Source organism: Mesoplodon densirostris, chromosome 10 (genome assembly GCF_025265405.1).
Source record: "Mesoplodon densirostris isolate mMesDen1 chromosome 10, mMesDen1 primary haplotype, whole genome shotgun sequence".
In the NCBI taxonomy this organism is placed as follows: domain Eukaryota; kingdom Metazoa; phylum Chordata; class Mammalia; order Artiodactyla; family Ziphiidae; genus Mesoplodon; species Mesoplodon densirostris.
Window position 1 is genome coordinate 8,881,451 of NC_082670.1, and position 17,423 is coordinate 8,898,873.

A 17,423-nucleotide genomic window follows, 5' to 3' on the forward strand; every position below is an offset into this window, starting at 1 on the left:
CGTGTTCCCTGCATCGGCAGGCGGACTCTCAACCACTGTGCCACCAGGGAAGCCCCTTCAAAGACATTTTGATGTCTGATTTTATGCCAGAAGGTAGCCTTTTGCTAGCCACGTCTAAATCACGGCCAGGCTCTTTTTTCAAATGAGGAAAAAGTCACCACTGAAAGCTCAGAGGTGGCATGGCGCTCTTGGGTCACTTTCCTTTGACACAGCGTTCGGGCGGCAAACCACTCCATACAAACAGTGCCCCGATTGTCAGGCCTCCAGCATGGCTCCCCTGCTGCTTTCAGGAAGCTCTTTGTGTAGCAAGTGCTAAAGCAATATTTAGCTATGGAGTGACCAAGCGCCAAAGAGCAGCTAGAAGCGTTTGAACATGAAAGAACATGATGGGAAATGACTTCTGGGTTCTGCAAGTGTTTGAGGTGTTTCTCTGGATGAAGATGAATACAGCTCGGGACAGAGATGGGCACAGCACAGGCATTTTTTTATATCTCATGGACCGAAATGTTCTTTGAGTGAAAACTATAAAAGGCATGAGCATTTTGGTTCTTTTTTTGTCCAAATAAATTCAACAAACCACTAAGCACTAAATCTAGATGTTTATTTATTTATTTATTTATTTATTTTTTGTGGTACGCGGGTCCTCTCACCGGTGTGGCCTCTCCCGTTGTGGAGCACAGGCTCCGGACGCGCAGGCTCAGCAGCCATGGCTCACGGGCCCAGTCGCTCCGCGGCATGTGGGATCTTCCCGGACCAGGGCACGAACCCGCGTCCCCTGCGTTGGCAGGCGGACTCCTGACCACTGTGCCACCAGGGAAGCCCTAAATCTAGATTTTGAATTGGATTTTAGAGAGGTGCCCACAGACAGCCCTAAAGGGATGCGATTATGCGATTATGGAAAGAGGGAAGGGATGAGAATTTCTGCACCCAGAGGCCTATGGGTATCGTCTCCTCCTAAACAGGGACAGGAAAGACGCTGTGACTTAACTGGGAGGCACGGCATGATGGAGGATGGAGCAAACAGCTCACATGGCAGAACCTGGTGCCAGCTCTGAATGGCGCTGAGCCAAGGCTGCGGCAGGGCTGTTGCTTCAAGAGGCATCAGTCCCATCGAGGGTCTCACCCAAGCCGAGAGGGTGAAACCGAGGAAAATGGGCAGAAAACGAGCTCCAGGATGACACACTGTCTTAGCTCTTGGTAACAAAGCAGGGAGGAGAGTTCTTAACGGGGCGCTCCCTGGAAGGGTCCTCATGTACGGGACCAAGTCTGCAAACTCTGCGGCCCCCCGCTCAGTGCCCCCGATCCCCCTCTCCCGTGCTCCTGCCTGCTCCTTGCTCTCTAAGACATGGTTCTACCTCTAAAGGAGACTGCGATTTCCAGATAGAAAGGTGGACAGGATCCTAAAGGAAGGTAAAAGAAGGATATGCCAAAACATAGGGGTCAACTGAAATTTACATCAACGCCTGAGTGTCTTTTCTTCTTTCCTAAGAATCTTGAGGCCAAGTCGTTTTACTAAACTTTTCAAGTGACTCTGGGAAAGAATCAGATAAGGATGTCTGGGTCATAAAATTTTAGCCAAGACCATTAAGTGATAATCCAACCCTACTCTCCATTTCACAGTTGAGAGGACTAAAGTTCAGAGGTTATTCAGCTCGACGACCACAGGGGTGTGAAGGAGCACCTCGGTGAGCAGGGTCCAGCAGCCCATCAGGGCCCCCCCTTCCAGTGCCATGTTGGCTACACAGTGTTTATAGGCTACACAGTGTTTATAGGCTACACAGTGAGACAGATTAACTTCACAAATAAATACTTCTCTAACTTCACAAATAAGGACTCCTAAAGAAAGCCACTTCCTTATTTGAGAAGCAAAACTTGAAATCTGGGTATTTTATGTTTTGGGGGTGTCCCTTCCACACCGGCAAGCCAGTGCTGGGAGATTTGACTGTATCTGGTTAAATGAAGTTATTCGCTTGGAGCCATGTGAAGTCGTTTGAAAAGACGGTGTTTCCAATGGCAGAGAAAGCCAACGTAGCGGTACATCGGTACCACGGTCTTTACAGCACCTTGATGACCAGCTCAGGCCTTCTGAGGGTCAGCCTGCCCTGGAGCAAGTGACTGCAGCCGGGTGGCGGGCATCTCCTTGGTCGTTAACTCAGACTCGCTCAGCATGGAGGCTACGCTCTGGATCTGAGGTGGGAGCCTTTGGCATTGCCTTTCATTATTTCTGACCAACAGGATGCTTTTTAGCACACAGGGTTCTGGTGAGCTGGAATTGCTCATGAAGTGTTTAAATATGCCCTCTTATTTTAGGGCTTGACAACATCAACCATTAGCTGGGACGTATAAGTCATTAGCTTCAGAATCAGACAGACATGGGCTCAAATATCAATCCTGCCTCTTCCTAGAGGTACGTCCCTCAGCAAGTTCACGTCTCAGACCTCAGATTCCTCCCCTGTAAAGTGGAGGCTGTGACGAACACCTAATGAGACCATTGGGAGGATTAGGTGAGATTATGCACGTAACGCACCTAACGTGCAACCAAGCTCAAAGGCCCCTGCGAGTCACCCCACTTTTGATCTAAAATGATTCTTAAAAGAAGTGAGTAGCTTAATAACATGTTGAAACGTGAAAACGCATAACTATTCTGAGAAATAACTGGTTTAAGCACACCATGCTTTAAGAAAAGCAAGTATTATAAAAATTATTCAGATAAATCAGATGTGATTATGGCCTTGCTAAGGGATTTGTTTTGGCTTCAAAAATTGATCTACTGTGGGGTCCCTTTAAAGATGGGACTCCTTGGTGCTCTTCACACGTTGCTGGAATCACAGCTTTGAAGGGAGACATACACGTCCCGAGTGAGTCGCACTTGCGCCCCTTAGACAGGAGCAGGGTGCCTCTCTGGATGGGGACCTGGACAACGAGGCTCACGGCACAGCTATTTAAGAAGGCGCCCAGGGACTTCCCTGGTGGCGCAGTGGTTAAGAATCTGCCTGCCAATGCAGGGGACACAGGTTCAATCCCTAGTCCGGGAAGATCCCACATGCCGCAGAGCAACTAAGCCCGTGCACCACAACTACTGAGCCTGCGCTCTAGAGCCCATGAGCCACAACTACTGAGCCCACATGCCACAACTACTGAAGCCCACATGCCTCAAGCCTGTGCTCTGCAACAAGAGAAGCCACTGCAATGAGAAGCCTGCACACTGCAATGAAGAGCAGCCCCCGCTTGCCGCAACTGGAGAAAGCCCGCGCATAGATGAAGACCCAATGCAGCCAAAAATAAATAAATAAATTTATAAAAAAAAAAAAGAAGGCGCCCAGCTCTGCATTTTGCACAAGGGACTCAGACAAGTCTGCTTTTAAAAACGTGTTCAACCAACAGTAAGTCTCAGTTTTACTGTCAAATCACCAAAATTCTGTATTCTTTTCTCTCCCTCACAAATAGAGCATTATCTATTGAGCCAGCCAACATACTATGTATGATGCTGACCTAGTCTCTCCGATAAGCACAGTCACTTAGCATGAAATCATTCAGGAAGGAAGGAAGATTACCTCTGTTCGCTTCATCGTGGGTTTTGTAAGAAGTTACTAAATCGTTCCTAGAAATATGCATTATCTATGAGATTTATAAGCAATTGCCACTAAGTCTGAAGGCCTTGGCATTGACCAAACAAAAAAGACCTTTGTTCATTTCTAAGGAGGTGTTACGGTTTGCTCATTCCACTGGCGTGGGTGACTTAACTGGGAAGAGATACTTTTCTTTTTTAAGGTGAGGTCATAGAGCCCTTGAAATGTTCAAGGACCTCGAATTTTGTGTAAGATTTAAATTTTATCTCGACTCTTGAGGGTGGAGATTTTAGGTGAACAATCACTTCTCAGCATACACTAAAGAGCCATGGTATAGAGGAAAAAAATTCATTTAAATCAGGATTATCTTTATATAGGAATGCATAATTCTGGAACAGGGTCATATTTTATTGAGTTTATAAGCGAAGAAACTGGAGGTACCCTCTGCTCTGTCAAACTCTGATTCTCCCCAGTATTTTTGAGGGTGTGTATGATTTTGTGTGTGTGTGTGTGTATGTATGTGTGTGTGTGTGTGTGTGTGTGTGTGTGTGTGTAGGAAGGGAACAAAGGAATGTGAGGTGAAGTCAGACTTTATCTTCTCTGGGAGCTTTCATTTCCTCTTAATCTATTTTTACTTGTTGGTAGACAAATCATACTGCTAATATACAGCAGTTGGTTTGCTGGTATGAGTGTTGTTCTGGGCAACCAGATTTCACAATGCTTCACATCCCAATAAGGGAAGTCCTCAGTTCCCTAACCAATGGCTTTGGGTGTGTGTGTGCCCACATGTGTGTGTAATTTATGATGACTCAGTGTCTAAGAAGGCACAAACATTGTAGCATAAACTATTTATGGTTCTTATATTACCTTTCAAGGAATGGGCCTGGAAGACCTGGTTAAAATCTTTGAATCATTTCCTGCCAATATTTGGCTATGTCTCACCTTGGAAGGTAGGAAATGGTCTTTAAAGATGATGTCATGGGGTTTAGATAAATCTTACTTGAGTTTACTGAGTGCCACCCCCAAAGCAGTACTTGCCCAGTCCATCATACACACTATAAATGTGGGCCATTAAAGTTTTAATAAGCCTGTGTGTTCCCTTGAGATTAAGTGAAATTACAACATATTTTGGGACCACAGAGGCAGGAGAAACTGTTGGGGTGCAGAGAAAGCTTCACAGAGGAGATGAACATTGAAATGGGTTTTAAAGTATGAATAGGAGATCACAGGTAGCACAGATGAGGAAAGGCAGTAGATACATAATAGCATAGGTAAAGGAAGCACTGTTCCTCAGTGGGAAAAGTCTGGGTCTCCTTTTTAGATGACTATAGACGTGTTAACTAATCTCGTTGTCTAAATTTGGCAAAATGCATAAAAGTTAGGCCCTCAGAAAAGTTGAATGTGACATCATGCTTTGGATGCTCATTTGTTGTGAACAGAGAGTTAACATTTCAGAAAACAGATGGTGACACTCTCCAAGACCCTTCTGGGGGAAAATGACCATGTAAAATCTGACATATGTCATAACAGACTAATGAGCTGGACACGGGATTTGACTCGTGTGTGATGGTGAAAGGGTGATAAGATCAGAACCACTTTTCAGCTTATTTAAAGGTCAACTCAAATTAAATGCTTCGTTTCTCACTTCCTCCTGTGCATTCAATTTACTCATTGGCTGTTATCTGTGTGCTGACGGTTTACTATGAGCTTGGCCTATAGCAGTAAACAGACAGCCATGGCCTCTGCTTGCCTTAATGGAATTCATAATTTAGCCCTAAACTGATCTTCAGAAGGATGCAAAGCCAATCTCATTCCACCAGTTAGAATAAAAGCGACATGTCCAAAGAATAATCAGAGAAACACACATAATTCCCTGTGAAGATCAGGCACAAAATGGATGAAGTCAGGTGGCAGGTTTTGATCTTTGAAGTAGAGAAATTAAGCTCTTTTCGACCTTTGTAGACCTTCTGCTTTTGAAGTTTGGGTCTAAATCGCCCTCTCCAAACCACAGTCCCATATTAACTACAATTTTGCCTTTAAAAAATCGAGGACACTTCTTGAAAATATAATTCAGCTTTTCAAATTATTGGACTATGAGTAACTCATTTAATTTAGAAATGCCTGTGAACTCTTGGCAATCACAGGCATATTTAGAAGTCTTTGCAAAGAGAGAAAAGTCTAACCTACAAATTGTTTTCACATGTAATGAAATAGTTATGACATCTAAATGTAACAATTAATGAGGTTGACATTGTGTTGTTTCCTGCATGTTTGTCTAAATGTTTATTCATTTCTATTTTGCAGTTTTTGTGTTTCATAGTTCGGAGCCAAGACTTTTTATTCAGTGCTCCAACGTTCTTGTAGACCTCTGGCAGTCTGCCCACAATGCCTAATGGATAAAACGGCCCTGCACACAAAACCCAGAGTGAAAAAGACCAATGAAATTAAGTCAAGGTGTCAGTGTATATGGTTTCCAGATAACTTTGAGAGTTCTTTCCACCCTGTACAAAATTTCTGGAGAACCAAAGAGAGAGCTACACACTCAAAGAGAACAGCATATATGTTAGCAATAAAGTAGTTGCATATTCAGTGCAGAGTATGAAACACAAACAGGGCTGATCAGTTCAAAATAAACTCTGAGAAAGGAAAGAAAATCAAAGCAAGGGGCACTAATTATTTTAAGCCCCTGCTTTGCGAAACTCTGTGCCAGGTCCTTTCTATACAGTGTTTCATTGAATTCTCACAGCAACCCTAGGAGATAGTTATGATTCTTCCCATTTGACAGATGAGGAAACTGAAGTCTAAAGAAGTTCAGTAACTTGCCAAGGGATTAACAGCTACCAAAGAAACAGAACCAAGAGTCGACCTCACCCCACAGCCCAGGCTCTTTTCACAATCCTCATGCTGTCTTCTTCTTTCAGGAAAGGGTGGAGATTATATGATTTTCTTTCTCTCTGTAATCACTGATTTAATAAGTGATGAATCTCATTTTACGTGGTTGGGATGTAAGAAGGTGGGTGGGGGCTGGAGTTTCCCAGACAGCAAAGTAGGAGTGATACAAGGCAGAATTCACTGTCTTTTTTTTTCCTATGTGATTCATCAGTAGAAAAAACTGTGGTGGATAAAACTTCTGAAGCCCACAGTCTGTAGCAACATCAAGGGAATCTTTAACTGTGGAAAGTCCCGAATCATAGACTAGAACATATCCAACCCCCTTCATGGCCCTGAAACAATGCTTCTCAAAGTGCAGTCCTGGACCACCTCCCCCAGAACTATCCCAGGAGCTTACTAAAATGCAGATTCCCAGGCCTAGGGCTAGAATCTGGGGGAGGCCTGGGAATCTGCATCTCAACTCATCTTCTCTAGCTCTCTGGGTGATTCTTATGTTCCCTAAAATTTTAGAACCACACTTTAGTGATGGTTCTCTCTTTCTCTCCTTTAATAGCTTTTAAGGACTATGACGTAAACTACCGGGAATGTCCAGTTCTGGGTTCACCATCATTTTACAGATGGGAAATTAAAAGAGGAAAACGGGTATGGGGCTATTTAGTAAGTCAGCAAAATGACTACAATGAGAACTCAAAACAAACCCTGCCGGATCCCCCCTGTACTGAGATTAACTCTTGGAGCCTTGGCTTACGTCATGAGTGTGATTCTCACCCATTGAGCAGGTCTTGAGTCAGAAACGTCCCCGAGGGAGATGTTGATGGAAGTTTTGAAAGCAGCTGTTTTTACTCAGAAGGTTAAAATCACCTGTTAGCAGCCAAGCCTTCTCCACTACAAAGGAAGGAAGGAAGGAAGGAAGGAGGGAAGAAAGAAAGGGGGAGAGAGAAAGAAAGCAAAAAAAGGGGGTGGGGGAGAGAGGGAAAAGAAGGAAGGAAGGAAGAGAGGGAGAGGAAAGGAAAGAAGAGGGCGCACCCACTCCCACGGGGTGTGAGCCAATGGTCCAGTGGACAGGATGGAGGCTGCAGCCTGAGAACCAGTGGCGCTAAGGTGACTCAGGGTGAGGTCAGGTGTCCTAGAGAACACGGTGTTTGGCAGAGAAGAGCCAGGACCATCCCCTCCCGCCTCACCACGTTACCACCTCAGACCCCGACTGCTCGAAGCGCAGCACTCGGGGCACTGCCCACCCCTGAGCTCTGGTCAAGCCTCCCCCAGGTCTGTGGCATCCCCTAGAAGGGCTGGCAGAGCACCTTTCCGGAAGCTGGCTTCCCCCTACAGGAACCACCTACCTCTTGCTAAACGTAAAACCTTCCACTGATTTCAGAATTAAAAACAAAAACAAAAACACTGAGTTCAAGTGCCCGATGGTAACCCCGGCACTCCAACCTCCATCCAAGGGAAGGAGTGTCAAACTCTCTCCCCTCTAAATGGATCAAGGGTCCAGGAACGAACCTGAAGTACAGTTACAGCAAATGACCTGGGAAGAAGACCGAAGTTGTAGACTTTTCAGACTTGGAACTAAAAAGGTAGACTCTAAAAAGAAAAACATGTCACCTTCCTGCCAAAATAAACTGTGATGAAAGCTCAGACCCCACCACCTTTCAGCCAAGCATTTCCGGTGCTGGCCCCCCTGTCTGCCTCACACCAGCTCTGATGAGGGAGGGCTATTTTTAAGATGCACACAACCAGGGCTAAGAATAAGAGGTTATTTATTTATAGTCACACCTTTCAACTGTTCTTTTTCCCTCTGGAGATAGAGGCCTGGTTTGACTCTCCTTTTGAATCTAAAATCCCTGGGGTAAGAAGGACTTTGAAAGGTCACGGGCGCAGTCTATGACCCCCAGACAGGGATCACTGTCCCAGGCAATACAAGTCGGAAAACTGTTAACTTCTTGAGGAATTCCTCCTAATGTTTATACACTCAGCTTATGTAACACCTGTGCTCCTGAGCAGTGTTTTGTAAAACACACGTTTTGTATAAAATTTGATTTGAAAATACATTCGTGGCTTTGTTATTTAAGGAGTTCAACAGTAAATCAGCCCCTCCTTTATTTTTTCCAACAGAGGATTCCATGATCATGTAAATAGATAGTCTATAATCTACTTGGGATTGTAAATTCAAACACTGCATTAGGTTTTCGCAAGGCAGGGCACATGTATACGTCATGTTCTAAGCATCAACAGCTCTTTCTGGCGTCCAACTGCAACTTTCCTCTTGTGATTCAGGGATCTTTTCTTATTCTGTTAAATTAGTCCCTTCTTAATACCAAACCTCACTGGACCCATTGTAGGCCCTTGGAATTTGCCAGCAAACTGAAGAGAAAAGCCTTCCCCTGCAAGGCTCCCAGGAGCATCACCTTTGTGTTGGCTATTACCCTCCACAAGTTCACTGGTATTATTTTCTTCACAGCACAATTCCCCACCTGACATTCAGTGTCTGCTTATGTCTCCTTACTACAGCGTAAGTATCATGGAGGCTAGATTCACTCTCGAATTCATCACTGTATCACAAGCATTGAAAATATACTAGATGCTTGAAATTAAATCGATTTTCTACTTATCTCAAATTGTTACGGCATTTGGAATTATATAGAGTGCTGAAGAGGGCCTTCCTTTTTTTTTTTTAAACATGATGCCTTCCTAAATACCCTAGCCCCACTATTTTCACCCACCACCTCAGGTATTATTATAGGAATGACTTGAAAGACAAGAGGATGGCTCTTTTCTAAATTCACTAGTCTATGTGTTTTAAATGAGTCAACCTTGAAGCTGACAACTCTCCAGAACAAGTTGGTTGGCAAAATGTGGTGCGTGTGCTTGTGCAAAATGTGGTGCCTTGTACCACTCAAGGGAGAAAGAGAAAAGACTGGAAACTGAGTGCAGAGTCCAGGTCTAGAAGCAGGTCTATCAGAAATTTGGAGAGAGACACTTGATGATGCACCTCGACCTGGCATGGCTCAGGAACTCATAATGGCGATGGATCAACAGTACCTGGCACAGGGTGGCCGTTCAAGAAGGTTTTGCTGATCAATGAATGGAAAAATAATACCCAAGTGAGGGCATTTAGATATTCTTACTTCTTGGAAGATATACTTACTACTTTGATGTACTTCTTGGAAGCCTCAAGTTCTTATTTTAGGAGTGCGAACACACACACACACACACACACACTTTGAGCACAGTGGAAAAAATTAAGAACAAAAATCCAGTCTGTCGTTCACTCACCTTTTTACTTAAGTGGGGACCATTAGCCCCTGCAATGCCTCTCTGCACTGATGGTGGGACTTGATACACATCTTGTTCCTGGGTACCATGGCCAGTGGGTACTTGGTAAATTCCCTGATTTTGGTAGGAAGGTGGCACTTGGTAGATGGTGTCTCGAGGGGCGCCCTGGGGGGTTGGCATTTGATAGAGCTTCTGTTGGCCAAAGGGCTGGTGCATCAGTCCAGAAGTAGGCGGGTCCTGACTGGAGGAGGTCTCCTGCACGGGGCCAATCAGAAGCTTCACCCGGTTGCCCGGGACAATGCCTTGCCGACCGTGTAAAGAGCAGAGCCACCATCCTTCCAGTCCTCCTGTGTTCTGCTCTATGACAGTCAGGATGTCTCCCTTGCGAAAGGCCAGCTCCTCAGCACACTCTGGGACGTTGTCGTATAAGGCCCTTGCCATAAGATTCTAGGAAGGAAAGAACAGAGGGAACCCATATTAGAAGAGCAGCTCAGTCCCTTTAACACCTAAAGCCCATGCTCTTATGGAGAGGCACACTTCCTGGAGAGAAGAGAAGAATCTGAACAATAGGCTGTAAGGAGAAAAACAGATGGTGCAGACAGAAGACAGATCCATACATACTGTGTCTGCCACCAATGACATCAGACCGCCTCCTTGGAAAAGCTCAGAACGCCAGAGTGCTTTCTTCCAGCAGTACATGCTGTGCCCAGGGAGTTATGAGTAGCATGGCTAAGGGTTAGAGAACGGTTCATTCTACAAAACATTTCTCTTCCTTTCTTAAACCCAGTCAAAGGAATAAAATATTCCAAGATATTCAGATGTACTACAACAAACATCTCTTATTTTGTTAATATATTGGAGGTAAAATGAGTCAAAGAAAATCCCCAATAACAAGCAGCACAAATGGCATTGATATTCAGTGTTAAAATGGAAACAGAGGTACACTGATCTCTGACTTGGCAGGGCTTAAAAATTCTTATTCTCAGTTGATCAAGAGGTCCTTGGATACGTGGAGAATCCACAAGCAAGCGATCTTTCCATGCTAAGCCAGCATGGAGTGTAGTGTGATGGTGAGCCTACATCTCCAGATTTGATCACGGGGAGCTACAAAGAAGTTACCCCGCGTAGGTAGATAGATACCATCGCTTCCTCTTTGGTCTTTTATTCCTACCTTTCCTGAGGGCCCCTCCTCACCCTGCCACTTTATTTCCTACTTCTTGAATCTAACCATTCACATCGGAAAGGCTCTGCTTTCCCCTTTCACGGGCCCCAAACACTTTCTCTCTTTGTGTGAAGGCCTGTCTGGCACTTTCAGTACTAAGCAGACAGCCAAAGTAGGCATTCAGCAGAGAGCGGGCAGGCAGTACATGCTGACATTCTTGGAAGCCTTTCAAAGGCTCCAAAGATTTCATTTCTTGGCATCAGTCACGTTTCGCAGCACGATGGCAGCCATCACCCCATGCCTGCTCCTTCCCAGCACACAGAGGAGTCGGGGAATGTTGTAAATTCATAGCAAGCCATCAGAAAACTCAAAGCGATCTCTCTAGTGCTTCGCTAGAAAGTTGGGACGCACTAGGTGTCACTGTGATGATGACCACTTGTGGGGAAAAGACCGCTGATTGGTCGGAGTGTGTTGTGACTACACATTCGTGGCACTTGGGGCTGTTGTTGTTTGGACTTCTGCCCCCTGTTTTCTTCTCTAAAAATGTGGATTCGATCTTTCAGCTTCATGCTTTTCATTCCTTTATCACTGACATCCGTTAATCATCTCCCCCTGTACTCCAGCCCGTAACCACGGGTCTTGCACCGTGGGCTGGTTCTCTGCTGTGGAGGCGCTGTGCCATGGGAGGGTCTGCCCCTAGTCCGCAGCTGGGGGGCTCCTAATTTTACTGTTAACCACAGTCCTCTTAGTCAGTGAGGAAAGGAGATAAAGCCCTAGAGCTCAGTGCCCAGGAAGCCTGGTGATGCTCTTTAAGAATAAGGTTGCAGGGCTTCCCTGGTGGTGCAGTGGTTGAGAGTCTGCCTGCCGATGCGGGGGACGTGGGTTCGTGCCCCGGTCCAGGAAGATCCCACATGCCACGGAGCGGCTGGGCCCGTGAGCCATGGCCGCTGAGCCTGCGCGTCCGGAGCCTGTGCTCGGCAGCGGGAGAGGCCACAACAGTGAGAGGCCCGCGTACCGCAAAAAAAAAGAATAAGGCTGCGGTCCTTGTTCTTGACAGTTTTCTGATCCAGGAAGTCTATGATGTGGACGGGTGAGCAGTAAGGGAAGCTAAAGGGATACTGAGGGCTTTGTGTTCCAGGTGAACGTTTTACTTAGTATCTATATTCTAGGAAGCTTTGTGTTCCTTCTAACAAGTAAAAGTCCACATACTGAAAGATAAAACCATACAGCACTGTATCCTGGTTTGAGGAACCATTTAAGGATGTGTCCTAATCCTAAAATCTCTTGTTTCTCTTCTTCCATCGTTTGGGTGTCCCGTTATTGAAAGAAAAGTCATCGAGTTGAAGAAGACAAGATGCTGGTCCTTTGTACCTAAATGATCAGAAGGAAATTACTGCACCCAAGTTGTACTGTGATGATAGAGCGGGAGGTGAGCCGACGGCTCTGGTCTCCACCCCTTTCTCTGGGGCCCATTCAACAACTGGGAATGGCTGGCTAGGAGGCCCTGTGGTGAAATCATAATTGATAGGGGTGGGACCAGTCCTATGGGAGCTGAGGGTGGAGAGCTGTGCGATTATATTGGCTACCAAGAAGGGAAAGAAAAGAAACAGAAAACAGTAGAAGGTGAAGGACCACAGACCTCAGCAGCATACATGAACTCCAGGCATTCGGAGTTGGGTCACGTCCACGGAGCTCCATCAAGCAGTGAACTAGAGCCCCAGACCATGCCCGACTCGAGGCAGATAGAAATCCCTGTACGAAAGCTGTTCTGGATGTTCTTTGTCTCCTGTTCCAGTGACCTTCCCACCACCAGCTAAGCAGCACACTGTTTCTAGACAGGCCTGCAGAGCTGCTTCTCCAGGAAAACCTGGAGAGCCTCTTGTGGATGCACAAGATGATCACAAGGTGATTTCTGACTAGCTGTCCTCCCCCCAACTCCCAGAGATTGGGATTCAGAGAGCTTGGCATGGCTGCTAGTGGAAGCACCCGGTGCCAGCTTGACACCTCACATGCTGAGAGTTATTCTCAGCCTCGGGTGAATGGGAATAAGTTATTTAATATCTGTGCCAGCTACAGGGAGCCAATGTCTACAGCCAGCCACTCTCCCACACAGGAGGTTACGGCTCCTGAGACCTTCAGAGAACACCTGGACCTGACCTCCCTGTTTTACAGATGAGGAAACAGAGCTGGGGTGGGGGGCGGTTTATCATCTGCCCAAGGCCACACCAGTGGAGTCAGAGATGGGAAGAGAACTGTGGTCTCTTGGCTCAGTTCTCTTTCCAGGACTCTAAGCCACCTTAGCTCTACTACACAATGTCCTCCTAACTGGGCTCTGTTCCATTTTACAGTAAAGCTCTGAAGGTGACAATTCTTTTTGTCATGTCTATGGAATAAATCAGTTCCTGGGGTTTGAGGTCCTGGCTGTGTGACTTGGGCAGGTTACTTCTCCCCTTGGCACCTTAACTTCCTCATTTGTAAAATGAGAATGAGGATAACATACCTATGCCATGGGTTTGCAGTGAGGATTCAGTGAGTTAATTCAAGTCAAGTACTTTAACATCGTGGAAGACTCGGGAAGATATGACTATTTATTTAATGTGCTGATGGTGCTTTGATCTTAAGCTTCCTAGCAGATTACCTCCACAGTTCTCAATCAAAGGTTGGTTCTATTCTAATGTTGTTAGTATCTATATTTTTATACACATCTGATATTTCTCTTGCTCGCAATTACACTTCAGGAGAACTGTATCTTGAAGCAGTACTTCTCTGAATTAATAATGAGTTCTGGTCACTGCAACCTCTGGTTGAGTATTTGCCTATAAACAACAATAATGAAACTATTGGTTGCACTCAAGAGACATTCTGAGACAAAATAATAATAATAATATATTACTAATATAATTAATAATATTACTATATATTATATTAATATAATTAAGCAATTAATATAATATATAATACTAATCAAATTATTATATAATTAATTATATTAATATAATGATATATTATTATATTAATATTATCACAATATTATTAGTATTATATCATTATAACATTATTAATATTATATTATTATTATCATTACTGGACAAATTATGGATACATCTCATTAGATTCCAGAAGCGTACAATCCATCAGAAAGTACGGACTAACACGGATAAAGAGCTTGGCTTTTGAAAATACTTGGTGCGTTGAGGCAAGAGTTCCGTAAGGAGATAACAGCAAAGTTAACTTCAGCCAGAACACAAACCCTCTCGTTCAGAAGTGCACAGGCAGATCAAGAGTTAATTTCTCGGGCTAGGACAAGGTGGAGGGACCCTTTCCTCCAGGGCAGAGATGTGATTCTTTAAGGCCACAAAGTCAGAAGGTGATTATCTGAATATCTTACAAAACCCAGGAGAGGCAGTTGGTCTATTCAAGACCTACTCCTTCTCCCACCCTCCCTGGGATATTTATCTCCAGGGCAGGAAAGGTCAACCCAGAAACACATCAAGGCAAGATAAGAGAGCTATGTAATCCTATATCCAGCTGGATGGTTAGCCTCCGGAGGCTGGCAGTTAGAAATGCAGCTAGAGCTTGGCAAAGCACCAAAACAGTTGGGTCACAGAACTTGAAAGCCAGAGGCCCTTCAAACAATTACAGTTCAACCCGTTCACTTTACAAATGAAAAAATGAGGCCCAAGAAGTTAATGATTTGCCAAGTCAGCTGGCTAGAAGGTCACAGAGCTAAGAACACGGGCCCCTTGTCTCCAGCTCCAGAATTAGGACGGTACTGAATAAAGTCAGAGGCATGTGCTACAAAAGCTGTGGTTCTAATTAGGATGGGAAATCCACATTTAGAGTGGCAAATCCTATTTGAGGGATCCTAATTGTAGCAGCCTCTAGCATTGACCCCACCCCGATCTTTGAGAAGAAACTGTCCTTGGCTTCCATGATTCCACGTCCCCGGTCCTCCCTCTTCCCTTGTTCTCATGACTACTCATCTTTCTCCTCCTTCACAGACTACTTTCTTTTCCTGTCCCTTTAGCAATCATGTTCCAAAGGGATCTCACGTCTCTATGAGTTTGCTCTCTACAGGACATCTCATCCATGCCGATAGCATCTAAACACACAGGTAACACTCAGATCCACAGCTCCAGCCTCGCTATCTCCTCTGCTCTCCAGTCCCATATCTCCAGTTGTCCAATGAGTATCTTCACTTTTCAATCAACAAGTGCAAAATCCCTTTCTCCTGATCTCTCTCAGTTAACAGCACAAGGCTGCCCAAGGCCGCCTCAGAGGTTTGCTGAGTCACTTCACAACCTGAACCTCGGTCAGCTGGGACCTGGCTTTTCTTCCTCACTGCCACTCCTCACTCAGGTCCTCAGCAACTTTTTTTTGGGGGGGGGCGGGGAGGGAGGAAGGTATGACCATTGCTACCCAACTGGTTTTACCGCGTTCAACCTCTTCCCACCTCCAAGCTCATCTTCCACATCACCAGAAGAGTTCTCTTCCCAAAATCTATGTCATTGTTTTCCTTCCTAGTTCTCTGTGATAGTATTTCTTATAGTACGACTTGTACCAACCCATTCAAGACTGGGAACTCCTTAAGTTCAGGGAAGCTGTTCTTTCTTTGGCATTTTCAGAACCAGTGTGTGAAACAAAATACACACTCGTTAAGTGTTTGCTAAATTGAGATGGATTCTGGACCCTGATTTCCTGGTTCTCTACAGAGAGGGTGAAATGGTTTTCTAGAGATGTCAGCAAGATATTCGGTTGAAATTTTCAAATGGACCTGGGAAGATGAACTAACAGAACCAGAAAGATCAATGGCACGTCCAAGTCACCTAAGCCTCACGGCCAGAGAACGTGGGAGACGGCGAGCAGGAAAGAGCCCGTCCCTCCCTGTTAAAACAGGATGATGACGTAGATCGGGAGCCTGCATCTAGTGCCACAACCACTGAGCAAACAGGAAGGCCAAGAGGAGCCAGCCATCCCTGTCTGATTAAATACAATGGTCTCTGTAAGAGCCTTTTCTCCCTTTAGTGTAGCAACCTACATCTGGCGGTAGATGACCGAGCACCATTCATGCTTTGCCAGAACGTTCGGGTTCTGCGGTTCCTGGTTCCCAGGCTATGCCCAAGGACTGGGAAGAAAATGCTGTGCAGTATTACAGCAAGTAAAGAGAGCTCCAGGTCACATGATCATTTCCACACCACCCTGCTCTTCCCTGCCCTTTTTTTTCCCCACTACTATCAAAAGGTCAAGAAAGCTTATTACTCCTATTGCCAGGGAAACTATCTGCTATTCCAAATAGAGAGAGGTGTGTGACATAGTTTCCATGACCATTCATGCTGCTGTTTGAGGAAAAATGAGACACAATGCCTGGTGTGTCACCACCCCTCCCCCCCGGACTGATAGCATCATCAATGGCCCAGCTTCCTCTTATTATTGTACTTCATTCTATATTTATCATGCAGGAGCTCCTGCCAAGCCTCAGGGCTGCCACATTCTCAACAATGTGGCTTTCCTGTACCCAACCCCCCAGACTTTAGCCCTGGACTCTGGCAGGGACACACACAGTAAAGAAGGAAATGGCCATTGTCAAGAAAATCGGTCCCAAAGGAAGTGACTGAGGGATGAGCATCAGCAAGGTCAGTCTCAGGACACACTGGAGAAGAGAGAGAAAGGATCCTGTGTTTTTATGTTTGTCTGCTGACAAAAATCAGCTTAGGTCTTTTCCATTATAGTTTATTACAAGATTTTGAATATAGTGTCTTGTAATAAACTATAATGGAAAAGAATTGAAAAAAAGAATATAGATATAGACATATATATATATGTATGACCAAATCACTTTGCTGTACATCTGAAACTAACACAATATTGCAAATCAACTCTACTTCAATGAAAAAAAAATCAGCTTCAGTCTGAGGGCCATCCAACCCCTTTGGCTTCCTCCTACCCTCATCTTTAGGATACAGGGGGATGCGGGATTTCCCCAGAGAAGGACACAGCCATAGTCAGAAAACATGGATATTTACAAGTGTCTGGATTTTGATTCTTGGAATACTTGGTTTACACTGGATATCTGGAATGTTGAATTTTTTTAAGAGTTGAATCCTCTGGAGACTGTTAAGTAGTAGACACTAGGTTTTTAGGTTTAGGAGTTAGAAGATATGATGCAGAGCACATCCAAGTTTTTTCTCAGCAATATTTGTCCGTTGCAACCTGACACACTTTTCATTATGTGATCTGCACTAGCCACAGAAAGGCAGTGCGACATCCTGTGAGGTTCCTAGTCATACTTCCTGACCCCTGGGGAGGTGTGTCCAACACATGCCACCAAAGAGCCCTTTAGCACCTGGACCACATTTCAGCCAATGATTTTCATTTTCTGGAAAGTGCTTCTAAACCCCTATGGTAGTGACAAAGCTTACATGAGTATCTTGGACTCTCTAAATATTCACGTCACTTACTTTGCCCCAAGTCCTCACATCCTCTAAGATGGTCCAGCTTTGTGAACATTAGCCATAGCATCCTCT

At 45.0% G+C, this 17,423-nt stretch overlaps 1 protein-coding gene across 1 annotated transcript in view; it reads right to left on the reverse strand.

Annotated features, from left to right (window-relative positions):
* Positions 1-17,423, reverse strand: part of NEDD9 (neural precursor cell expressed, developmentally down-regulated 9) — a 46,826-nt gene that overhangs the window by 17,544 nt on the left and 11,859 nt on the right. The window contains exon 2 of the mRNA XM_060109345.1: positions 9,738-10,184. Within this exon, the coding sequence (XP_059965328.1) occupies positions 9,738-10,184 (447 nt within the window). The remainder of the gene's footprint in view (positions 1-9,737; positions 10,185-17,423) is intronic.